We start from the raw sequence: 24793 nt of genomic DNA, 5'->3' as shown, positions 1-24793 counted from the left end.
TTATCTGTGTAGTATAAATTAATCAGATAAATCTAAAGCATCTAAAAAAAAGAGTGCTGTATCATCTGTGTCTGATTTATTCATCTTTTTAACCACATTTGTAGTGGTATCACTCACTGTATTTTATTCATATCAGCGTGCAACAGCATGTTTTATTTCTGGCTCCTCTGGTGGAAAATTGTGTCACTAATGATAATGTGCATCAATATAGAAGTTAAAAGTGTACAACATTTTCTAAAAGAGTCACAACAAAACCATTTAGCACATGTTGCTATATGTTCCAATTCATTTGCATTTAATTTGAAAAGAAAAAAGTTCAGTCCCTGTCACACCATTAAAAAGCATTGAATCCCATTTGTCAATACCGGCAGTAAAAACCTCACACAACCTCTAAAACGTGGAACCACATTTGAGAACTGTTGACTATAACCAGTCCATCTCAAATAGTATTGCGGGTCCCCCTTGGGGAAGGGGGGGGGCACTTGGCTATTTCTTTCTGTTTTGGACAAACATGTAACCTGTATAAACGCTGTAAGAAAAGTTACATTTTTTTCCTGTCTCACTTGATGTTCCAATTCATTTGCTATTAATTTGAAAAGAAAATGTACAATTCCTGTCGCGGCAATCAAAATACTTAAATCCAATTTGTTGATATCAGCAGTTAAAACCTCACACACACTTCTTTCAGGCACTGCTATTTCTTCGCTTTAGACTAACATGTAACCTGTATAAACACTGTAAAAATTAGTTAGCTTTGTTCTTTTGTCAAAAAGAGACAGATTTTAGTGTACTAATACAATGTTTGTAGAGAATAATCTTATTTATAGTTGGTGCAGTGAGTAGGGGGGCGCAAAAGGTTTTCTCTTTCCTAAGGGGGGGTTGTCAAATACAAATGAGCAGCACCGGCTTAAAGTATGATCGCAGGCAATCTAAACATCCATTAATTGCAAATTTCCCACGATTAGCGCCGATCGTGGCACATATTTAAAAAGCGCAGTCGGTAACGCGGCTCTAAATCACGTCGGAACGGGGTGGCTAATTTTCAGACAACTCCAGTAGATGGTCCTCGCAAGGGCGAAGGCGGCGATGAGGACGAGCAGCACCCACGCCGCGTAGATCCCCTTGGAGTCCCGAGCGGGACGCCACGTTCCCACCTGGGTGCAAAGCGCCGGTTACGCCCGTTCCCGGCGCCGCTTCCGTCAACGCTCACCATCAGTCCCGCGGTGGAGGCGGCCACCACGGCGAAGACCATGAGACACAGCAGGCTCCTGCTCCTCGGGTACTGGTGGCCGACGGAGGAGCTGAAAGAAAACCAAACGGAATGCCGACGCCGCCTTTCGGCCACGCGAAGCGGCGAGCGGACGCTTACACTTTACGGCAGTGCGGACATCTGGACAACGTCCTGTCGGAACACTCCGTCCACTTGGGGAGAAACGGAAGAAGAGCCGCTCGGGTGAGATGTTACGAACGACGGCCGACATACGAGCGCCGTACCAGGAAGGTATTGGAACAATGGCCGCAGGTGACTCGGACGCCGGCGGGTTGGTGCCGCGCTTCCGGACTTTCCCTGCCGATGTCGACTGGACCCAGGTTGATGATGCGTTTACTGGGAGGAGCCACAAAAATATTAGCCCCATTTCCATTTTGGTTTTCGACACTCAAACGCAACAGCGTTGGTACGCTGCCGACATTATTATTCGTGGGAATTTACGGGAGGTATTGGCAGCCTCTTAATAGAATACAATAGAATAGAATAGAATAGAATAGAATAGAATCCTTTATTGTCATTGTAGTGTATTATATTAGAAACAACAAGGCCTGGATGATTATAAGCAAGTTTTGCCAATGTTGGGCAATTTTTGCCAATTTTTGGCAATATGACAAATATCATCGTGAGTTTATGTCCTTTTAATTTGACCGCCAACAACAGATCACTTTAACTGTGTTAACGTCCTGGAACTATTTTTTTCGATTTTCAGTTAACGTTATGAACAGTGGAAGTGATTCTGCTGGCCTTGGGAGCACTTCTCCTTTTGCTATTGTTTGAATATGATATATGAATATGAATATGATAACAAATTTTAGTAACATTATAGCATTTTATTTTGAAAATTGGGGGAATTGTATTCACTCTAGAAAACTTTAGGATGCTATTTACCGGTTTTAAGTATTCATTTAACTTTTTCAGACGTGTTGAAAAGTCCCAGCGCTCCCTGAACATTTTTTCTCAAGAAAGTTTAATAGTATCTAAAAATTATTCAAAACAAAAAAAAAACTTGATGTAATTCTGAAAAATTGTTCAATAAACTTACTTAGACATTTCAATAAAGTTAAGAGTTGAACTTTGTATCCTTTTTATTGAAGATAAATATCGCCTCCAAATATCTATTATTAACATCCATAATTACCAATAATTGGTATCTGTATCAGCCTTGAAAAAAATCATTATCGGTCTGTCTCTAAAATAGGACCTGGGAAGACCAGATCACACAAACCAGATTGACAGACAATTACAGGCCATTAACATCTACAGTATCTACCTATAGCTACCTTTTTAACAACATTTTTTGATAACCAGTAAAAATCCCAATAAAGTTTTAATATCTTGTTGAGAATTGTGGAAAAATAATACTTGAAAGTGTTCTCTGACAAAAACTGCCAAGTAAATAATAAATATCTTTGCAGATGAGTCTTAATTCAATTCAATTATACTTTATTAATCCCTTGGGAGGGTTTGGGGAAATCGGTCATATAATTTGTAATTATATGTAATAACAATAAGTCGTATAAACGGTGAAAGCTTGTGAGTGGGTGTGAAAGTAGTGGATGTTGAGTTTTCATCAGGGCTCTTTCAAAGCCGCAAAGACTAGGAGTCTTGGTCCAATATCAGCCAAAAAAAAAAACTTAAGATTATATCAGTCAACATCTAAAATCTTTGATATAAGCACATATATAAGAAGTCCGTTCCAGATTCCGCTCCTATTTTTCTAACCTCTAAAATGATCTGTCTGTTTATTTTGGGGGAAATTTTAGGGTATCAAAAGTACTAGTGGTGTTGGTAATTTGTATCTGGGATTACTCAAGAGCTGAGTACTCAAATTGTACTTATATAATCAATAATATTTGTTTGAGTAGTATCTTCTGAAATTTCATTTAAAAAAAAAAAAAGCATGGAGCGTTCCTGATGATATCGTTTTGGATCAATTTTGGTATCGGACAGTAGTTAAGGAAAGATGTGAGACAACACCCTCAAACAATTACAATTAAAATTGACATTTTTTTCCGAAGGGTAGACCAAAACGTGGTCAAGAATGTGTAAACCAACGAACCAGTAAGGTCGCGGACAAGCGATCTTCTGCGACGTGACTTTGCAGATGAGCAGACAGCTACACGGACATCGGACGTATTTTTTCCCAGCTGGAGCGTTCTTGATGGGCTGAAAAGGACAAACGGCAGAGTTTTAAACTTCGGTACGACGCGCGAGTACGCGTTGTAAGGGACTCACCGTGGCTTCGTTGCAAAAGGCGCACTTGACCACATGCTGGTGCATCTTGCCTTCCAGGCAAACGGCTTTCTGGCAAACGCGGCAACTGATGACTGGAGCGCTGCCGCCGCTGCAGCTGTCCGGGCTGCTGGGCAGCGAGTGGGGCGGCGGGGGTTCTTCGAGCACCAAACCTAGACGGGGAGGTGAGTGACATTAGCCACGAAACGAAACTTGCCGAGGTTCTGAATCGTGTCAAATAACGGGAGGGCTGTGTAAACAAAGCGTGTATTGAGGCGGGCAAGTATCAGAAATGATAGCAGATATTTCTTTTTCTTTATTTTAGCCGTATACTATATGTATAAATCACTCGTACACTTACTGTATTACTTGGTCTTACGTTTACTGTATTACTTGATTGGTTTAAAATGTTATTCTTGACAAAGAATGAGGGAGTAGGACTAGATAAGTTTTGAACCCCTTCCTATGCTTTTATTGCATTTAATATATATTGACTTTGTTTTCTAATTGTATTTATTTTGACGAAATTTGTTTTCATATGTTATATCAATAAATCAATCATACATGTTTGTCCACAGTCATATCTGTCCGCTTTCAAAGTCCTTTCGGGAATTAAGTGTACGCATTTTTAATATAAATTATATATATATATATATATATATATATATATATATATATATATATATATATATATATATATATATATATATATATATATATATATATATAATAGAAAATGACCAAGAAATCAATTGAAAAAAAGTAAGGAACGATGAATGTGTCGATCTTAAAATGTAAACACATACTTGGTGAATCTTATATGACAAGATATGTGATGGTTCTAACATTTCTGACATACTCTGGGCTTCACCGAGGAGTCCATACGAACTTCCGCCGTTCGTCCCAGCGTAGTGCTCGGTCAGCAGCGGCGCCCTCTCGCCGTCCGCCATCACCCCCAGCGGAATCCGCAGAAACTAGCCGAACAAAAACGGCGACAATTCAGCTGGTGTAACTTTTTTCCTTATTTTTAACTTCGGACGTTGACACTGCAAAGTGCGATCTGACAGAAGGCGGAAGTAGAAAACCGTAAACACGAGTCACATGACTTATGTATGATTGACAGTGCGCGCAACCACTGGGAGCTCAGAAAGCATAGGCGGGCTCAACGACACAGGGCCTTCACCTGATTGGTTGCTAACACATCCGGAAGTTGACCAAACCGCAAACTTGGTAAGGGTCAATGCAATGAGACCGATTGGTGAAATTTTCAACTTTCGTTTGTGTGGGTCTTTTTTGTTGATTGTACATAAAGAAACCATGTGTCGAAAACCCGAGGGCAAAATCCAATTTAGTAATATAAAAATAATAATAATAATGGATTTTATTTATAAAGCACTTTACTTGCAGCTGAATCTCAAAGCGCTACAGAAAAGAGTGTGTATATATATATATATATATATATATATATATATATATATATATATATATATATATATATATATATATATATATATATATATATATATATATATATATATATATATATATATACACACACACACACACACATGACTGAAAGCCATACTGCAATTGCCAGCGGCCTTAACACCGGGACAAACGTAACTCGTACGATTTTGCGGTTATTCGGAACCCTGTAATTCATGAGTGTTCCAGTCCCTGTCAGCGTTTTTGTCATTTGCGTGTGAAGGAGGTGGATTGTTGTAAAATAGCTGTCAAAGAACAGCCTAGGGAAACGAGACAAATTAAGAACAGACTCTGCGAATAGAAGAACAGCATGTTCTCCTGTAAGAGTGAAGCTCGTCTTGCCTTTCAAGATTACAAAGTCCAAGAAAAGCCCAATCGGTGCAGCCAAAACTCCTTCATCCAGTTGGGTTTGTTTTGCCCGGTATTGCCTGAATTTCTTCCTCGGAGCTCTCAGAACCAAACCAACTCAAACAATACATCTGATTCTTCTCTGATAACGCAATATGTCAGTATTTCATCAGCAGTATGCAGTAAAATTCTCTCCGCTTCTGAGAATCACACACTTTCTCATCATTAAAAAAAGATAAAGAAAAATGGAGGAAATCACTTCAAACGTCTACCACAAAGGACAATGTTTTAAACACTTGCTGTACATACTTGGCTCAAATACAGTAACAAGAACTCAATCAGCACTTCTTGAGCTATTTGCAGAAAACATGCCAACATTTCAATATATTTTACTTTCAAACTTACTTTCCCGCATCCCATAAAATGTGCTTTAAAACTAACATGTCAAAAACAAAGGCTGAGCTCACCCCCCCCCCCCCCCACTTTTCTTGAAAAAACATCTTTGTTTTTTGCCATGTGAAGTGTAATTACAATAAAATAAGGATTGATGTAATTTTTATTTAAATTTCAGTCACTTTAATGTGCTTGGTATTTGTTTGTTTTTTGTTTAGTTTCAGACTAAGCTGTAACTTGTATAAACACTGTAAAAAAGTATATAGCAGTTGTCGAAAGTTGATTTATATTGTTTTTTTTTCTTTTGTCAAAAAAGATTATTTTGGGGTATGCTTTTAAAATTTTTATAGATAATAATTTGAGTGGCGAAAAAGGGTTTTCTCTTTCCTTTGGGGGCTTTGCAAATAACCTTGAGAAGCATTGGTTTACCGAATGTTTGGCCCCTGGTGCCTAGTAAACCGCACTGGACTTTCAGCCACAGGGTTCAAAGCGTGAGAAAAAAGTAGCGGCGTAATTTCCGGTGTTTTTTTTTTCCACACTTCTGTACTGGGTGCCATTAATTGGCAGGAGTGAAAAGAGTTGTGCTGACTTGTGAAAAGAAGTCTTGTGAGTCCTCCACGAAGAATTTTCTGTCTTCTTGCCAATTGGAAAGTGTGATGCAGCGAGCTGGATTTCCCCGAGAAAACATATGCCAGCGTGAAAAGAACATCAAATTTCACACGGGAAGCCCATAGCGGAGATTGGAACCCACGACTTTAGAATGTATGGCAGACATGCTAACCGCTAGCTCAACGGAATGCCCCCGACAGTCAAGATTTTTTTTTTTCCAGCATTTTTCACTTGTGCAGTGGTTATAACACGTTACTAAAAATAGACTTTGGGTAAGTCAGGTTGTTTGTCGCCACGACGCAGTCGCTGGAATGCGATCGATCGAGTTTTCTATCTCGAGGTGCTATCTTTTTATTTGGGCTGTCATAACAGGAAATTTTGGAATATAATTATTCAAAAAGAATTTGGGTCCTGGTGCAAATGCTGGGAAGCACATAAAATATCTGCATAATTATAAATCGATTATAATCACGCCAGCTTCTTGCGCATTCGTAATAGTTTTCCATCACATTCGTCTACATACTACAGGCCAAGAACTGGTCGGGCAACCACAAGCGTGTGGGACTTTTTCTGCGTCGTGGGTGGAATTTTCGTTCAGCCATGAAGTGCAAGGTTCAGTCGTGCTCATTTTTCTTCAAGTGCATGGGATAGCTTTGTTTAAAGGCCTGGAAAAACAAAGGAAATGGGTCGCAATATTTTCACTTTTATGGCAGAAAACTGCTTAATAACTTTCAAGTCAGAATTCGGACTTGATACTTTGAGTGAAGATTGCGCTAAAAGAAATTTTTTTAAAGTCAAAGTTGGAATTCTGGCTGTATTCAGATTCTGAAAGTCAGAGTTCTACAAATGAAGCAAAAATTCAGACTTGCAAGTAAGAATTCTGACTGTAGATCCAAATTCTCACTTGCCAAAATTCTGGCTTTAAAGGCAGGATTCTGACTTTATTCTCAGAATTGTAAGAAATGCGGATTCCGCCATCCAGTTTGAATAACTTTAAAGTCAGAATTTTGGCTTTAGTCTGACTTTCTGGGTCGGAACTCCGACTTTGATGGCAGGATTCTAACTTTAGTATCATATTCCCACTTGTCAAAATTCTCCCTTAAAAGTGAGAAGTCTGACTCTAAAGTAAGAATTCTGACAGGAATTTACTGTCCGGAAACTTAAAAAAAATATGAAAATATGTGTCTATAAGTCGTATTTCTGAATTTATTCAGAATCCTGACTTCCACGTGGCTATTCTGACTGAAGAGTTTTGAGATAAAAGTGAATATCTTAACTCATTCAATGCCAGGGACGTATTTTCACGTTTTTTTTTAAGAATCCGGACATTCAATCCCAGATACTTAAAGTGTCGATTTAATACTTAAGTATCTGGAAATTAATAACTTATAATACCATATAGTATAGTAATAATCAGCCAATGTTTGTTACCTTTGTTTTGATAAACAGCAGCAGCTTTTCTTTCAAAGTGACACAGGCACCATCACAAAGGCGTACACTCAGGGTCAGACTGACGGCGTTATCGCAGATCTCCTCACGCCAGGCCAGCGAGGCTACGCCCACAGACGTTGTTGGGTGGAATCCGAGAAGCCGGCCGGACCAGAAGCACCGACTCGTCTCTTGTCAGCGTGTCCATCGTCCGTCATGTGGGGCCGCCTGCTCGTTTTGTCCCTGCTGGCCCGCGGCTGTCGGCCTTTCGGCTTCCTCGGCACGGTGGTGACCTATGACCCCTACCAGAATAATACGGTATGTACCCTTGACATCAGTGGGGGTCCCCGCAAAAGAATTTGGGTTATTAACTCATTCAATGCCAGGCCGGTAAAAATGGATCTTTGACGTCGATAGCCGTCATTGGCAGCGAAAGGGTTAAAAACTTAGAGTAGCTGACTACATTAGTACTTAACTCATTCAATCCCAAAGGCATTTTTTTTTACCTTTTTCAAGTCCAGACATTCAATCCCAGGTACTTATTGACTTTTTTCAAATTTTTTTCCAGGTTTTTGGCTAAAGGGGCATCGAAAAAACAGCTGGTACAAAAATTATTTAGTAATCATTTACTTTAGGTATTGACTAACTTTGGTACCTGAAGTTGAACTTTATTCATTTAGTACCAGCCCTTTATAGCGCCCCCCCTCCTCCCCCAAAATAATGGACTCTTTAAAAATGAAAAAAAAAGTAAAAATTCGTCTTTGGCATTGAACGAGTGAATAAAAAAAAAATATATTTGTCTTAATTTTATTTTATTTTCTATTAAATGGACAAAGTATTCATGATTGTCCAATAAAGCAATCAATTCAAGCAGTTTAAGATATTTTTTTAAAATGTAATCATTAGTTTGTCACTAAATATGATGATGATTTTTTGTTTTGTTTTGTTTCCATAAAAACTTGCAATGGGGGTCCTTGGAAAATCTGCTTTCTAAAAAGGGTCCCTGACTCCAAAAGTTTGAGAACACCTGCTTTACACGTCCCTTTAGTGTAGTGCTTCTCGATTATATTTTGCCAAGCCACCCTTAGGAAAGAGAAAACTTTTCCCGCCCCCCCACCACTCAACGCATTGACGAGAAATAAGATTATCTATAAAAAATTAACCTGCAATATAAATAAACTTTCAACAGCTGTGAATTTTTTTTACAGTGGGTTACAGCTTAGTCTAAAACAGAAAAAAATGACCAAGTGCATGAAATTAATAATAAGAAAAAAATTATGACAATTCTTTTTTTATACACTTCACATGACAAAAACAATGCCCCCCCCCCCCCCCCGCCCCACTATTTGAGAAGCACTGCTTTACCGGGAGGGTGCCATGGAAACCATCTTGAGAAATAACCTCGTTAAATCACGGCCCCGCAGGTGTTTGTTCGCCACAAAGTGGCCTACCAAAATGAGTGCCTTAAACCCCGTTGGTCATGCGTGACTGGGAACTGTACCTCCATGTCCCTGTACCTGACCTTGGTCACCGAGGGCTCACCATGTCAACTCGAGGCGTACTCCTTTCATAATCTGGTTCAAACTTCCGAGTTGGTGCTGCTGTAAGTTGTCTGCCGTCGTGACCTTTGCGAAATCAAGTCAGGCGCCATAAAAACAACCATCGTGTTCTTGCTCCACCAGCACGCATGACCTTCAGTGGATCGAGGTCAACAACAACGTCACCGACGTGCGGGCCATCACACGCGTCAACACGTGGACGAGGTCGGATAGCGGCAAGGCAAACGCGTCCCCCAGGGGCGGCGTGCTGCCCGTGCTCAGGTAAGACCGCCGCGAGTATGGGCGCCACGGCGACCGGCGACCGGCTTCCTTTGTGCGCCCCGTAGAGTTCCGTCCAACTGCGCGAGGAAAGTGGCGCTGCCCACCTTTGACCCCGATGGAGACGTGGTGGCGTGTCGCTACAAAAACGAAGAATCTGTTCTCACACTCTCGCCGGTGAGCGACTCCTGGAAACATCCGTATTCCTTCCGGTCTAGATAATAAATTAAAATATGACATACAGTGGTACGTACTTCAAAAGTCCCAAATGACGAAAAAGTCACTACGCGAGACAACAACGGATTACATTTTTGACCCATAGCAAAGAAATTCAAGCTAGGGAAATGTATTTTTATTATACTGTAATTCCCTAAAATATCCTGAAGGGCAAATGGGTGCATCCTATAAAATCGACACCGTTCCAGGAAGTTTCAACCGTCAGCCGCACAAGATGCACAGGTGCGCATTTTTATATCGGCCGTATTCCTACTAACAATAATTACCATAAAGAGACGAGCTAGAGGGCGGAAGTCGGTTGCATCCGGTTGCATCCATTTTTATATCGTCGGCCACATTGTAGTTATAGTTTCTGTCAGAGGGCTGGTATGACTGCGAACTCAAATAAATTTAAAATGTGTTCATCAGAGGCCGGTAAGTTGCTTGCAAATTTGCTATTTTGGCCAGAAAGTTGGAAGTCAAATCAGCATTTCACGGGCCGCGTAAAATGATGTTGTGGGCCGAATCTGGCCCCCGGGCCTCGAGTTTGACACCTGTCATGTCTCCAACTGAATTAAGAGTAGCAAGCTGTGTGGCGGTTACAGAACGCGGAAAGGTATTCCTTTTGACCCGTTTATTAATTGCGGTTTTTGGGCATATACACATAATCATAAACTTGGTGGAACACGGATGGTGCGAAACTCGGGGTATTTATGGCTAAACGAACTCGAGCTGTGTCAACGTTTCACCGGCGCATCCTTCACTGACCACTCACATGGTGGGAAATCTGAAACACACTTAACCCGCGACAAATATAGAACTTACGGATATGAACGTGAGAAAATATGAAGAACTGACAAAGATGAGATTCTGTTTTGCTTTTGTTTTTACATTATCACCAAACCTTTGGTATGTCCTATACACGGTAACATAGAAAATACCGGAATTTGACCCTAAAATTAAGGGTGCATCCTATTTTTGGAGAATTATGGTCAGTTTCATATCTCGAGGTACAACTGCGCTTCTGTAATAAAATAGTGAAGTACGAAACTGCGGGATTGCAAATATGAACTAATGTTAATGTCGATATGGAGTACGGTTGCTAGCTTTTAGCAAACAAGAACATTTTTGCAAATGTATTCAAACATAACTGCAGAGGCCAATCAAGTGTTTTTTTACATTGGCAGGTCCACACCACCGTGAAGAACACTTCCCCTCACTGACTTGTTTTTTTGCAGGACTGTAACCTGGACTTCTTTCCCGCCGGCGGCATCACGGAGGGAGCGTACGCCGTGCAGGTGATCATGGAGGACTTTCCCCGCCAAAACATCACTCTGACCGACGGCGTGGGGAAGGAGTTTTTGCTCACCACCCAGGACGTCATCGGCCAAATTCCCATCCAGTTTGTATTGATGGGTGAGAAACTTTGCACATTTGGACACCTTCTCACTCTCCATTCCATTTCATTCAACGCTTACAAGGACTAGTTTTACGTCAAGAACTATGTTATTGCTTTTTTCTTATTGTATCTAGCGGGATCGCCATGCTTGTTTTGGTCTCCATATTTTGCCAGACTGACGTTTGATTTTCGTCTGCATAAACGTGCAGTGGATCCTCCGGTGGAGTCCTGCATAGAGGGCGAGTACCTGCCTGTCTTCCTGCCTCCTACGCCAGCCAACGGAGATCATCTGTACGCTTCCGTCAACCAGACCCTGGAGATCGGCATCTATTTTTCGGTGCAAAATGCGACGTAGGTCTTTGGGACTACTTCTTCTCGACAGATAAAGTAACATAACAAATATATGGGTATGGGCCAATAGAATAGGACGGTAAAATTTTCAATTTCCGTTTTTGGCATCTATTTTTCAGTGCAAAATGCGACGTAGGTCTTTGGGACTACTTCTTCTCGACAGATAAAGTAGCATAACAAATATATGGGTACGGGCCAACAGAATGGGACGGTGAAGTTTTCAAATGTCCTTTTTTGTGCTTTTTTTGTTTGTTGTCCATAGAGAAACAAAAACTAGAAGATGGAAATCTTGTTTTCTTTTTTTCTCCCTACAAATGTTTGAACTCCTTAGGTTTGGGAACCTCCATTTTGAGAAAAACGGCAAAACAAACCACCGCAACGTCATATTTGTATTCCACGCTTCAAAATTGTGAATTTCATGGAAAATAACACATAATAACCCTTGCACTCCCCTGTAATATTTGCGCTTTCACCAAATGGTCTGCTCCTGTTGGCCCATACCAATATTATCTAATGCCGTGTTGTGTACCCCTGGTTGTACATGAAGACACCTCAGGATGTACGTGAGATTTTAACAGAGCAAATCTAAATTACCGTTTTTTTTTTAATGCTATGACAGGAACAGTCATTTTTTCCTTTTCAAATTAAGAGCAAATCAATTGGAACATGAAGCAGCTTATTGCTAAACCCGATGATGTTAAACAATCTATCTGCTTGAGCCGACGAATAAAAAATTAGAGCAGCAGCCACCCATTTTGTTCAGAATTCTCTCAATCGACGCCGTGTTTCAGGAACACCAGATTGCTGTTCAGCGGGCCTACTAACATGACGCAGGCAATCATCAGTGGCCATTATTCGCTTCTCTGGACGCCGACCGAGTTTGATCTGCGCCTAAGTCACTCAGTCTGCTTTGTCATCCGAACGGTTGACAAATTGACGTAAGTCATTTTAATTACACACCATCGGCACGCACTTAGCATGCTAACGCGCCAATATGGCTCTCCCGCAGTGAACGTGACTCCGAAATGCGCTGTGTCCTTGTGACAGTTCAGCAGGGTGAGTGGAGTCTCTTGCATATGGGATGCTCAACTCTTTTGGATTCAGAGATTTTTTTTTTTTCACAGTGGTCCCTTACGATCCGAAAGCCGTTTAAACTTTCCTGCCCAGGTGTCACCAAATGCATTAGTGGGTTGAACCCTTTTCAAGGTGACACGGAATGTATGTAAAAGAAGCGGGCACTCTTGTCCAGTGCAGTGGCTCTGCTGTCAGTGTCAGTTGAGGATAGAAATTTTTCTAATAGGGAAGTGTGGAATAAGCATTTTTGGCTGTCAAATTTATCAGAACTTTCTAGGGTTAAATTGTTGTGTCCGTTCTGCATTTTATTCTACACAATGTAGAGGAAATTCTACATTGCTTTTTTCACATAATCCAATGTTTTACTGGCTGTCGGTTGGCATTTTTTTCCTGACAATATAAGCTAAATACTAGGATATTTTTCATAATGCCATGGGATACCGACTTGCACATGCTAGCATTCGACCACCACTGTGCTAATATGTTTGAAACTAAGCCAGTATTATAAATTCTTAGTCATTTTGTTTGATTATTTTTGCATTTTTTCCTCTATAATGTAGGACTAATGCTAAAAATGTAGCATTTTTCCATTATGCATGTATAAAATTACGACATTACACCAATACAAAATTACCAGTCAGTACAGTATATAGATAGTTCATGAATCATTTTTATGTTTATCGTGTCAACAAAAGTAGCGCCGATATCGCTACTTTGTATCGTGTCGGTGACTTAAGAATTGAGTGATTGTACTGGCATTGTCTGAAAATATGAAAATTCATAAATCATTTTGGTTTTTTTCAAGTCGGGATGATGATTTGTGACAATACGCCACAATCATAACATGGCTTTCACTTGGCCCTATAGCACAAAGTAGGGAGGGGTAATTGCCTAATTGAATTTAATTGCATAAATAATTTGAAAACTGCAGGACATAAGCGCTTAGCCGCCAGGCCTAACAATAAAAACTGAGACTAACTTGTGTCTTCAGTTGTGGTTGCATTGACAGCGACACTCCAGTCCGCGATTCCACTGTCCGGCATCAACGAATCCGTCTTAACGCAGGTGCGTCATTCGGCGTCGGCCGAACGCGGACGCGATTTGAGCGCTACTTTTTTCGACCCGCAGCTGAAGGAGGAGCTGGTGGCTCGCGGATTACCTTCGGAAATCTCGCTGAGATTGCTGAGCTTCAGTGAGAAGAGCACCGCCGGCGTCACGACAACAACACCAAGAGCAACGACACCAAGAGCAACAACACCAAGAGCAACACCACCAAAAACAACAACACCACGCGCAATATCAGCAAAAACAACAACAACAGCATAGAGTCGGTCACGGGAGATATCGCCATTTCTCCCTGAGCAAAGTATGATTTCTGTCCTATATTCGTGCCGATTAAATGAATCATTCATACATTTTTCTAATAATGTCACATTACTGCAACTCGCTTGATCCTCATCAGAGTTGCAGCGATATCACCTTTATGATCAGAGTGAGCAAATACATTTGCGTGCTTGCCGATACCAATCGTAGATACTTGATAATGAAACTGTGGCGAAAATGTGCTACATTTTAAACCTGCTGTTATGTTTGTCTGCATGAAATGGCAACGACGTCGCCGGGTCACTTTGACCCGCCGTGTATCGAGTCACCCAAAAGTGTCTGAAATGTGTGGAATCCAAATCCACTATTTTCTTTTAAGCAGTGTTTTATGTTATATTTTTCAGGGAGAGCAATCACGTCTCTGGGTCAATATGACCCGAAGGTGTGTTTGTTTATCCAAAAGTGTCAAAAATTCAACTTTTAGGAGTAAACCCACTCACAAAGTAAGAAAAGCAATACTTAATTCATACCTTTGTGTTATTTTTTGTTTATTCCCCGGATTAGTAATAATATACTGGGTCAATTTGACCAAAATTTTCAGATTTTTTTTTTATTTTTTGTGTGTAATTCTGCTAACTAAAGAAACTTTGGCCTATTTATGACAAAAGATGCAAATTTTCCCCAGAAATTTAAAAAGTCATTGTTCCAAAATTCAGTCACAAAAATGTAGAAATGATTGTCAACATTTTCTTTATCTTTCAAAATTGGTCAATTTGACCCATGATGTAACAAAAGGGTTAAAATTATGTTCATAAGACAACACAAATTGCTTGACCTTGACTTTTTCTTTTTAAACTAACAGTTTGTGATAACTTGGTTAAGTGTATCGGTGATGTAGTATCAGGGTTTTTTTTTTTTCCAAAGAATTTTATACGCTTAGATTTAGGGGAAAAAAAGAAACGTTCATCTTGTTTTAGAATAAAGTACAATCAAAACCAGAAATTGTAAAATTCTTAAGATTGTTTATAAAATTGTGAACTGAATTGTTTTACATGCAGAATAAATTAACTTTCAAAGAGCTTTGTTTCCATTGTTTATGTTTTCAAAACATTTTTTTTTCTCCTAAGACAATTCCAAGTCAAATTTCAAGTGTTTTCACACATGTTTTTTGGGTTTTAGGTTTGGCTTAGGTTAAACTTTTAGGTTCCAAATCCCTGACCACAAGCTCACTAAGAATACCATTTTTTAATGGAGTTTTCAGGTGAGAATTCTACAATATGTTCTTATTTTGTTTCCCATGTCACAACCGAAAAATAAACCAGACTTCAGGGCTCATAGTTATTACTGACAGTAGACGTTTATCCAAATGCTTTATCCTCCTTTTTGTTTCTTAACTCAGAGCAATATTTTTTCCCGGCAGTTTGAGTAAGATTCATGACCTTTGCTTCAGTATATTCTGTGTATTCGCACCTTTTCTTTGGACTTCTGCTCCATTTGTCGAGATTGTTTCTGTGCCTTTTCCAGAAAGAACTTTCTTCTGATTTCTCATCGGCGAGTCATGCTTTGTTGTTCCTGTGGACAGCCTGCAAATATTGGACAGAATGTTGAATCCTTTGCTAAACTATCAACTAAATACATAAAAAAATGGATGCTACTTCATCACTCATCTTATAGCTGCTTATGATATAACGACATGTCGGAACTCGTGCTGGAGTTTTCGAGATCCATCTTGGTCTTGAAACCAATTCAGAAACAACATGTGGAGCGTCTCGGAATCAACGGGAAGTTTTACTCGGTCTTGTTTCGGTCTCCACCGTGGAGTCATTTTGGTAAAGGCGAGGCCAGAAGTAGTTAGCAAAGTTAGCGCACGAGTTTTGAGATTTGTTTCGTTGTACTATTTCAAAAACAACGTAGCACATTTTGGGGGAAAACGAGATAAAATACTTGATACAAATAACGAGGTTGGTTCTTTGAGAGTTTTCTATTCTACGGCACTCGACAAATAAGAGCGTGTTGATAGTCCATTCATGTACGAGTCCATGAGGAGGGGAGCGTCTCTTTTAGTGAGGAAAACTGAAACAATGGAAAACAGTTTCGGGTTTAGATTTCCTCAAACTAGTTTGACATAGTATGCAGTCCTGGCATGTTTTCTGTAATGACATTTAAATGTGTATACCTAGAAATCTCTGAATTTACTTTCCAGGATTTTTTTAAACGCCTTAATAAAGCCTAAAACTAGAACAAGCATGCTCTCTCTTTTTTTAATTTTCATTTTTAACACAGCTCACCCTTAATTAGAGGCGTAGCATTGTACTTAGTAGTGAAAATGTATTTCTTGGCAATCGCTGATCATTTTGGGTGGCCAAATCAATCTATTGTATCGTTGGCAATCATCTATTGAACGGCTCTTTGCCATTGTTATTCAGAAAATTTTTAAAGATGCTTTGGCACTGTTTGGAAATGTATTGTTCAAATACAGGCCAAAAGTTCAGTGATCAAAAAATAAAAATATAGCTTGTAAATGTTTTTGTTCCCGCAAAGCGAACGCATTTCACGTCGGTGTCGACGAGTGTTTCCTTTGTTATAAAAATTCCACAAGTAGACTTCTATTACGAGTATTTGTCACCAAATGTTTGTTATATAGTTATATAGCAGAATATAAAAATGTAATGAGCAAATAGAAAAAAGGACCAGTAGATCATCCCTAAATACCCACCATGTGGCAACCTTAAACATTTAATAAACAACAAAAAGGAAGGAAGACAAGGGCCTTTTACTCGTGAGGAGAGCGGACAGGAACATTCACCTTCTGAGAGCTCCTTTCGGTCTCGTTACACTTTCTGTCCATTTCTCTTTTATTCATCTGGGTTGGTCCAAGTTAGAAAACCAATTGCTGCCCTAAAAGGTTAGGGGAAACATATGACGGCAAGGTAACAATCAGCTTGTGATCATCGGGGATGTAGATACGAGTCCTTACACTATCAGACCATACAATCGCTGCTATTTTCTTTCCCGGGATCATGGCGCCGGACCCCATTCCGATACATCCTGTGATTAGGTCATCGTGCCTGTGATTAGGTCATCATTCCATGCATGCAATATCTATGTCTACCAATATACATTTTGCAGAAACAAATATGAGATAACCTATCCACAATTATGCTAACATCATGTTTAATTAATTTACTCGCGACACATTTGCCATTTTCCCAAGTACAGTACAGTATTTTAATTTTCTTTAAGTACCCCAAAAAGCAGCATTGTGGATTTTTGTTGAAAGAGAGTTGCAGAAACTCTGCAATTTAGGATTCAGAGTAGGCCAACTTGAAAAGAGCGCAACTTCAGAGCATGGGAATCAAACAACTCGCTAATATTTAATCTCGTGACAGTGTGGGGGAAAACTAAAAGATTCTCCTAACGGGAAGTCAGCGAAGCGATTGAAAAATAATTCCTCAAGTGTAAAAAAGCATCGGTGACGCGTCACGCTCTTAACCTTGACGATAATTGTGCAATGGCAACTTGCCAGGCCTCACCTTAGCATTCTGCCCCTAAATTAAAGAGCCACGTCATTTTCCCCAGGAAGAACGAGTCGAACCGCATATAGGCGCGGATGTCAAGACGCTCTTCTGTGACTTGTTATCCCGAGTTGTACGAGTGCGGTTCAATCGTCCGTCATGCGCGGGTGCATCTTGGTTCTATCGCTGCTGGTCTGCGGCTGCCAGGCCTTTAATTATATGGGCACGGCGGTCACGTACCATCCGCTGGAGGGCTCGGACGATATGGTGACTTATAGTCTGTCTTTCCTCGAGCGAACGTCAGTTCCTGCCTCTTGAAGTCAGCTCGCGTCACAATCTGATCCTCCGCAGGTGGTCCTTCGCTACAAGCTGGCATTCCGGGAGTGCGGCAACCTCACCGTGGTGGACTGTCCGCTGGAAAACTGCATGATCTCCGTGGTGAGGGTGCAAAGGGTGTCTCAGAACGGTGCGGAGTGGTGTCAGGATGAAGTGATCGCACACGTGAACGCCACGCAAAACGATAATTTCGTACTGCGGTAAGTCTCGAAAACCTTCAATTCTTTGGCTTCCCCTTCGGGCTTCTCGGGGGTCTCCGAAATGAGTCTTCCCTCACTGGCTGTTGTGGTCAAGACCGTGTCAACCAAGACCAAGACATGACTTAGAGTATCGGGACCAGACAAGGTCTACGTTAAGACATGAGTGGGACGACAATGTATTAAGACCAAGACAAAACCAAGACTTTTAGCATTACGACAGCGACAAGACCAAGACTTATAGACTTGAGACGGAGACCAAACCAAGACTTTTGGATGTTGAGACCGAGACATAGGGTTGTAGTCAATACCACATAAACTACGAACAAACAAGAAATGATTGAGACTAGACCGTATCAAGACGGAGACAAAAAAACAAGACTTCAGGGGACAAAACGGTGACAAAACCAGAATTTTGGAAGTTGAGACTGAGACAAGGCCAAGACTCTTGTAGAGACCGAGACACAGTGTCGTAGTGAACAATAGATCAACTCAGACAAAGACATGAACAAGATGAGACAAGATCAAGGCCAAGGCAGGACAAAGACAACTCAGAGACTTTTGGAACTGGAAACAGAGACGAGGTCAAAACCTTTGGAGGTTGAGATCCAGACAAAGAGTCGATACCACGTCAACTAAGACCAGGATGTTATTGGGACTCGATCGTATGGAGACCGAGACATGACCAATTCATTTGGCGTCTCGACACAGACAAGACCAACACGTCGAAACCAAGACAAAAACAAAACTCTTAAAAGGAGACCTATAAAAGGTGGTCTTGAGACCAAGACTGATCTTGAAAACTACACCGCTAGAAAAGCAATATCTTAACAAATATTTTGATAATCGGTAAATCCCTTACTTTTGTCGATTCATCTGAGTTGGATTATGCATTTTTCTTAAAATGTGTAGCTGTTTATTCGAAAACTCAAACTTTCATAAAATTTAACTTGCATAAAACAAAATCACCTTAAGAAAATTTTTCGATGACTAGTTTGGTCCGTAAAATGTAAGAAAATAGACTGAAATATTGATCAAAAAACATTTCGGAAGTAAAGCAGACGGTTAACATGTACTTTTAACATTGACAATCTGCTTTAAAAAAGGACTGAAACAATTAGAAAATATTTAATGCTGAGGGGCTGAAATTCGGATTATTTTATAACTGTTTCAAGTGTTTGATGATTCGGCTTCAAAAACTCCCCATTCAAATCGCAAAAAAAACCCTCAAAAAACTGAATGGGGCCTTGAGACCTGATTAATAACTTAGTCACATTTTTTGTTGACCCAGACTTTTTAACATATTTTTGTGTTCGGAATCTAAAACTAAATTCAGGATATTCCATTTTTGTTTTTCTAATTAAAGTATTAAATAAATGTGGATGCATGTAAAATTAAACAATATAATTGATACAAAAGACAAAAAAAAAAAAAACATAAAAAGGAGAAAGAACTTACAAGGGCAGGTTAAAAGAAAAGCCAGTGCAAATCCTTTTAATTGTTATAATGCTAAATTTCTGGTTTTGATTATGGTGGTACTGACCCAACGGGAGCTGCACACACCTCTCACCTCTTGCGCCGCGTTGTTTAGTGCACAAACAAGTTGCCACATTCCTGTGAACGAATCCAAATATGATTGTGTCTTCTTAGCGCATTTTGTTGATCTGTAAGAAAAATAAATAAATGCTGGAAAGAATCTGCAATTCTAGAAAATATTCTATAGAATATTGTACTTTACAAAAATAATAATAATCACAGAAAAAGTTTTAGAGTTTTGTTTTTTCTTTGCTTCAATTAGCTTTTGCAATTGGCTTTTTGCAGAGGATAAAGAATATGTGCCTGTAAAATTGAGACAGCAGATTTAAATGCGATGTAGATGTTTGACAAAACCAATACGCTAGCTTGTGCGCATCATAATTCCATTCATAATCATTTGTGTCCACTGCTGCGTTCATTTTGTCCCAGCAAAACAGAAAACATATGAGACATCATCGAAAAAGGTCCTCTACTGACATTACTAGGACTTAGTAGGGTAGTTTCAATTTGTCAAAAAGTATAGAATGAATCTCAAAAATAAACAAACGTCCTCTACAATGGACGCAAAATGAGGTTGTCATTTCCATATTCTTGCTCTTCCAGTTTGGATGGCGTCCAATGGATCAATGTCAATAATAGCGTCACAGATGCGTTTGCAGAGACACGCGTAGAGATGAGGACGAGGTCAGACACCAACCGGACAAATGTATCCCCCCGGACCACCGTGATACCCGTCTTAAGGTGGGACCCCTGTGACGCTGAAAGGTGGGCGCCATGGCAACCGACCGCCACCTCACAGAATGTTTTCGTTACGTCCCAAGGATCCCTTCCAACTGCGACACGGTTATAAAGGTGGCCAGCTTTGACCCTGACTCGGATCTAGTACGGTGTTTCTCCAGCTCTCCCAACCACCCCGAGGTTTTACATGTCTATGATGTAAGTGACCCCGCTAAAACAACACCTTCCTCCTTTCCCGGCCTAGCGCTGATTGGTGCTCCTTCTTTGCAGAGTTGCCTGTTACACTTTTTCAATAACAGCAACAACAACGTGGAGGGCACATATGCTGTACAGCTGACCGTCGAGGACCGTGTTCGCGAAGACCTCAACCTTACTGACAGCGCGGGGAATGTCATGTTGCTCCAAAAAAATAATATCATCAGCCGTGTCCCAGTCCAGTTTGTTCTGCAGGGTGAGATCTGTGCACGGCTGTTGTAGGTGTATGTGTAGTATGTAGTAGTATGTGTAGGCTAGCTGTGTTGCCCTGTGTGCCAAGTATTGGCCATGTTTTGGGTGAATTTGTTTTGTTTTTTTAATGATTATTTACTTTATTTGTATTATTTTTTTAAACATCGAGCCTTGAAGCCTTGTTTATATACTGCTTGCTTTAAAAAAAAGTGTAAAGAATAGACATGTTCCACCAAACATGATGAATAATCGTGATTAATAATCGAGATGTCAATATTGACCGAATAATTGAGATATGCGATTATTATTTTTGGAACATAATCGTGCAGCCCTAAAAAGCTAAAGTCCCAAAATGTAGAGGCGGGTGGATGGACAGACAGACAGACAGACAGACAGACAGACAGACAGACAATTTGATGTCCATTTTCTATTTTTCAAATTTACATGTTCTCTCATTTATGATTATTATCATCTACATCAATATAGTAACTGTAACTTTTGTCCCGCACCAATTTACAGTGGATCCACCGGTGGAGTCGTGCACAGTTGGAGTATTTGTGCCCAAGTTTGTCGATCCTACACCCACAGACCGTGATGATCTATATGCCTTTGTGAACCACACCCTCGAGATTGAAATTCGTACAGAAGCGACGGAGTCACAGTACGTGTTATCTCTCAGTAATGTTACAGTAACATGAATTAGGGCTGGATGATAGTACCTAAAAATGAAACCTCTCATTTAAAAACTAATTACATTGGATTCCCTCGCCCTTCTGTTATTGAAAGAAAAAGTAATGATATATATTTCCAAATAGGTTTTGCATTTATTTTAACTTGCGTTTTTTGCATTTGCATTTATTTTAACTTCGTATACTATACATGAATAACTCCCTCTTAGAATTAAAGCGCAAAATTTCTGCCTTGATTGAAATACTATTGTATATACCGTACTTTCCGCACGATAAGGCGCACCTAAAAGCCTTAATTCTTTGAAAAAGCTGACGGTGCGCCTTATAATCAGGTGCGCCTTATATGTGGATCAATATTGCGATTGGGATTCGTAGATGGGGAATGAACCGATAAAGAAAGATTTACCTGTTTCTTTTGTGTGTTTATAGTTGAACATTGACATTGAGCTATTATGCTATTGAGAGTTTAGAGTTATTCTTTGAGTTGTTATTGTTATTACTTTGGGTATTACTATATTGTGATTGAAATTTTTTTCAAATATGTCATTAATTGAGGGTGCGCCTTATAATCCCGTGCGCCTTATATATGGAAAAAGTTATCAAATATGTCATTAATTGAGGGTGCGCCTTATAATCCGGTGCGCCTTATATATGGAAAAAGTTATCAAATATGTCATTAATTGAGGGTGCGCCTTATAATCCGGTGCGCCTTATAGTGCGGAAAATACGGTAAATATACAATAGTGTCACGCTCTATGAGTTGAATCAAGCGCAAAACTCAACGTGACAAAGTTGCGGCGTGGTGTTGCTCGTTCCACGTCTGTTGCCGCAAAGCCAAATCAACCGAAGCTACAACCCCTGTCTTCGGAACAAATGGTTGGCGTTCTTTAGCATGTTGCGCTAGCTATTGAGTGTAAAGTAAACAAGAGAGAGGCATAAGCTATAGAAGGTCAGGGGAACGAAACGCGCCACAGCAACGAAGAAGGAAAATATTGAATTCATCGAAACAAATCGCCCATATTTTGCCCGGGCCTGACAGCAAGGCAATCGTCTCTTTCACTGTCTATTGTGCCTCAGCACATTCCAGTCTCAAATAACAGTCATTAGCAAAATATTCCAACTGAAACCACTTCCTGGTAACGTCACACCGCCAAACACCCAGCGCGCACTGCCCATTATATGGTAGCAGTTCACAACCATTCAATAACAATGTATTATGTACACATATTCTTTATCCTCTGAAACAAATGCACATTAGAGTCATACCGATGAGCTAAGCGGAGCTCAGACATCTCACTGAACACATAATATCCAGAATACCATCTTATGGACTTGCGCCTTAGGGTCCAACGGTTGCTGTTCAGCGGGCCGGCAGGCGTGACACAGACGAATATGGGAAACGGCCAGTTTGTGCTGGCCTGGACGCCGACTCAAGAAGATTCGGGCCTACGTCACGCCCTCTGCTTTGTTGCTCAAGCTCTTCTAAATGGAGCGTAAGTATAGTATGTTCTCATGGCTCGTTGGAACTTTTAACATGCTAACGTCAATTTTGCTTTCCAACAGTGAAATTCACTCAGAGACCCGCTGTGTCAATTTGGCAGTTGACCACGGTGAGTTCAGTCTTAAGTTTTTTCTAATAATGTTTTGCCAACATTTATGGCAATGTCAAGTCAAGTTTAGTCAAGATAAGCTAAGAAGAAGCAATGGCGGGCTGTATGACTACGATGAAGAAAATGATGTTTGAAAAAATGTTTGGGGAGCGAGACGCTTTTGTAATGAACGTCCAATCGGAGGATGTTATTGTAGATGGATATAAATGCCGTTTACCCATCATCAGAAGTGAAGTAATCGATTTTGGGTTACCTTTCGCTAAGCCTGCTTAAATTTAACAGATGGATATTTTCCCCTTTTTTTAAGCTAGATTTTTTTCTTTCCTGTCGCAATGGTGAAAATACCACTGTGTATATCAGTGGGGGAAAGAAAAACATTTTTCTCTCACAATGTATACCCCTGGGTGCTACTCAAGAATTCAATAGTCATGCAGGCAGAAGAATGAAAAATTAAACAAAATCAAAGCCCATCGGTACAAAAGGAGCCGTGAAATGTAAACCTTTAACCTTAGTACCTGAAGTCATTGATTAGTACTCAATTTCCAAAGGTAATTGGTTACTTAATCACACTAAATTACTTTTTTAGTAATAATAAATTACTAAATTTATCACTTACTTCTGAACCAAAAACAATTGATTACATGACATTGTTTAAAAAAGGACCGTAATCAATGGACGAATGAATGCAATTCAAAATTGTATATTTATACATACTGTACAGAGTACCGAGGTACCCGTATTGCTCTATCTTTGCTACTAAGTGTTTTAACAGTGGTAATGCTAGATGGCTGCCCATTCACAAAAGTCTGTTCATACATAAGTCCAATATTTTTTTCGTTTTTGTCTGTAGTGCTTTTTTACCTGAACGCCAGGTTCCTTAGCCAAAGCACCAGTCCTGAGTACGACATCGACCATAAGGCCATTCCTGCGGTAGGCAATCAGCACTTCACACATACGCCACATCGACCACGAGGTTTAAGTGGCGCTTTTTCTCTTGCAGCTGAGAAGAGAGCTGATAGCGCGCAACCTGCCCCCTAACATTGTGTTGAGAGCGAAGGTCGTCAAAACGACGATCCTAGAAGAAAAACCTTGAAAGGGGATCACGCAACTTCTCAAAGCAACTTTTATCTCACTTCACGTGCCTCAACAAACAAAACAAAAGAGACCAACCACATGCTTGATACTCACCAGAGATGCTCCAGCTCTGCTTTGCTAGTCAAACTTGGCTGTAAAATGTTTTTTTTCCCCGAGGCGACCATTCAGGGAGACGCTGCTTCTGCAGAGCTTCAGAAAGCAGTTCATAACACAATTGCAACAGTGTCAGGCATACGTTGATTTGTATTTTTTTTCTTAAATGTACAAAATGTTATTTCTGAATTGTGTAACTTCTGTGATAGTGCATCGGACTGTATATTGTACGTGTAAATAACATTTTAGGGTTTGCAACTACCTTGTAGTTATGAGTTACAGGTCAGGGTAATCCTGTACTGCTATTCAAAGTGCTTTAATTTTATTTTTTTAATTTGAAAGGGTCATTTAAAATAATTAGGCCAATTGTCATATCTGACTGATTTGCTCTTTCGTTGCAACACTGGGTGGGGCAGAGCAGATGCACGCCTCAATAGTGCCTCGAAAAGAATTTGAATTCACTTTTGAATTGTGGTTGTCTTTCTGTTCTTCCCATGTTTGCCTCCAAAACATATGTAAAAATAATAATAAACAAATAACGCAGTTGATATGGTGACTATTAATTTGTCTTGGGCAGGACCTCATGCTTGTT

At 40.1% G+C, this 24793-nt stretch overlaps 3 protein-coding genes across 6 annotated transcripts; 2 read left to right on the top strand and 1 right to left on the bottom strand.

The window, feature by feature from the left end:
* Positions 1-274: 274 nt before the first annotated feature.
* LOC148428550 (type I phosphatidylinositol 4,5-bisphosphate 4-phosphatase-A-like) lies at positions 275-19086 on the bottom strand. 4 transcript variants are annotated; one of them, XM_088425610.1, is made up of 11 exons: positions 17479-19086; positions 16923-17013; positions 16752-16843; positions 15416-15528; positions 4362-4476; positions 3506-3675; positions 3330-3436; positions 1495-1606; positions 1370-1422; positions 1211-1301; positions 275-1154 (listed from the first exon to the last, which is right to left on the bottom strand). In XM_088425610.1, the coding sequence occupies exons 4-11, from the start codon at positions 15437-15439 to the stop codon at positions 1017-1019; spliced, it is 810 nt and encodes a 269-aa protein (XP_088281736.1). In that variant the 5' UTR covers positions 15440-15528; positions 16752-16843; positions 16923-17013; positions 17479-19086; the 3' UTR covers positions 275-1016. The 4 variants fall into 4 exon arrangements, with proteins under 4 accessions (XP_088281736.1, XP_088281744.1, XP_088281753.1 ...); XM_088425618.1 differs by lacking the exons at positions 15416-15528; positions 16752-16843; positions 16923-17013; positions 17479-19086 and adding an exon at positions 7835-8072; XM_088425627.1 differs by lacking the exons at positions 15416-15528; positions 16752-16843; positions 16923-17013; positions 17479-19086 and adding an exon at positions 7853-8072.
* LOC148428551 (uncharacterized) lies at positions 7913-15023 on the top strand. Its single transcript, XM_088425586.1, has 10 exons — positions 7913-8083; positions 9190-9368; positions 9448-9585; positions 9651-9759; positions 11037-11214; positions 11407-11548; positions 12340-12486; positions 12558-12604; positions 13614-13687; positions 13751-15023. The coding sequence occupies exons 1-10, from the start codon at positions 7982-7984 to the stop codon at positions 13946-13948; spliced, it is 1314 nt and encodes a 437-aa protein (XP_088281712.1). The 5' UTR covers positions 7913-7981; the 3' UTR covers positions 13949-15023.
* LOC148428549 (uncharacterized) lies at positions 17547-24703 on the top strand. Its single transcript, XM_088425599.1, has 10 exons — positions 17547-17727; positions 17812-17996; positions 20133-20270; positions 20351-20465; positions 20538-20718; positions 21234-21375; positions 22747-22896; positions 22967-23013; positions 23864-23943; positions 24014-24703. Exons 1-10 carry the CDS (start codon positions 17620-17622, stop codon positions 24104-24106), a joined length of 1239 nt encoding a protein of 412 aa, XP_088281725.1. The 5' UTR covers positions 17547-17619; the 3' UTR covers positions 24107-24703.
* The last annotated feature ends 90 nt before the right edge of the window (positions 24704-24793 follow it).

The sequence above is a fragment of the Hippichthys cyanospilos genome, chromosome 1, assembly GCF_059441005.1.
Source record: "Hippichthys cyanospilos isolate Australia breed blue-spotted pipefish chromosome 1, RoL_Hcya_1.0, whole genome shotgun sequence".
Taxonomy (NCBI): Eukaryota; Metazoa; Chordata; class Actinopteri; order Syngnathiformes; family Syngnathidae; genus Hippichthys; species Hippichthys cyanospilos.
This window is presented reverse-complemented; position numbering and strand designations above follow the sequence as displayed.

What these genes read in the sequence shown, in the direction of transcription:
- LOC148428550 (XM_088425610.1), bottom strand. Translation starts at nt 15,439, where the DNA reads ATGGAGCAGAAGTCCAAAGAAAAG. An exon ending in CCTTTTGCAACGAAGCCACG is followed by an intron (nt 3,437 to 3,505) that starts GTGAGTCCCTTA and finishes TGTCCTTTTCAG; the next exon opens with CCCATCAAGAACGCTCCAGC. An exon ending in TGTCCGCACTGCCGTAAAGT is followed by an intron (nt 1,302 to 1,369) that starts GTAAGCGTCCGC and finishes GTTTTCTTTCAG; the next exon opens with CTCCTCCGTCGGCCACCAGT.
- LOC148428551 (XM_088425586.1), top strand. Translation starts at nt 7,982, where the DNA reads ATGTGGGGCCGCCTGCTCGTTTTGTCCCTGCTGGCCCGCGGCTGTCGG. An exon ending in CATCCAGTTTGTATTGATGG is followed by an intron (nt 11,215 to 11,406) that starts GTGAGAAACTTT and finishes ATAAACGTGCAG; the next exon opens with TGGATCCTCCGGTGGAGTCC. An exon ending in CGAACGGTTGACAAATTGAC is followed by an intron (nt 12,487 to 12,557) that starts GTAAGTCATTTT and finishes GCTCTCCCGCAG; the next exon opens with TGAACGTGACTCCGAAATGC.
- LOC148428549 (XM_088425599.1), top strand. Translation starts at nt 17,620, where the DNA reads ATGCGCGGGTGCATCTTGGTTCTATCGCTGCTGGTCTGCGGCTGCCAG. An exon ending in AACGATAATTTCGTACTGCG is followed by an intron (nt 17,997 to 20,132) that starts GTAAGTCTCGAA and finishes TTGCTCTTCCAG; the next exon opens with TTTGGATGGCGTCCAATGGA. An exon ending in AGGTTTTACATGTCTATGAT is followed by an intron (nt 20,466 to 20,537) that starts GTAAGTGACCCC and finishes CCTTCTTTGCAG; the next exon opens with AGTTGCCTGTTACACTTTTT.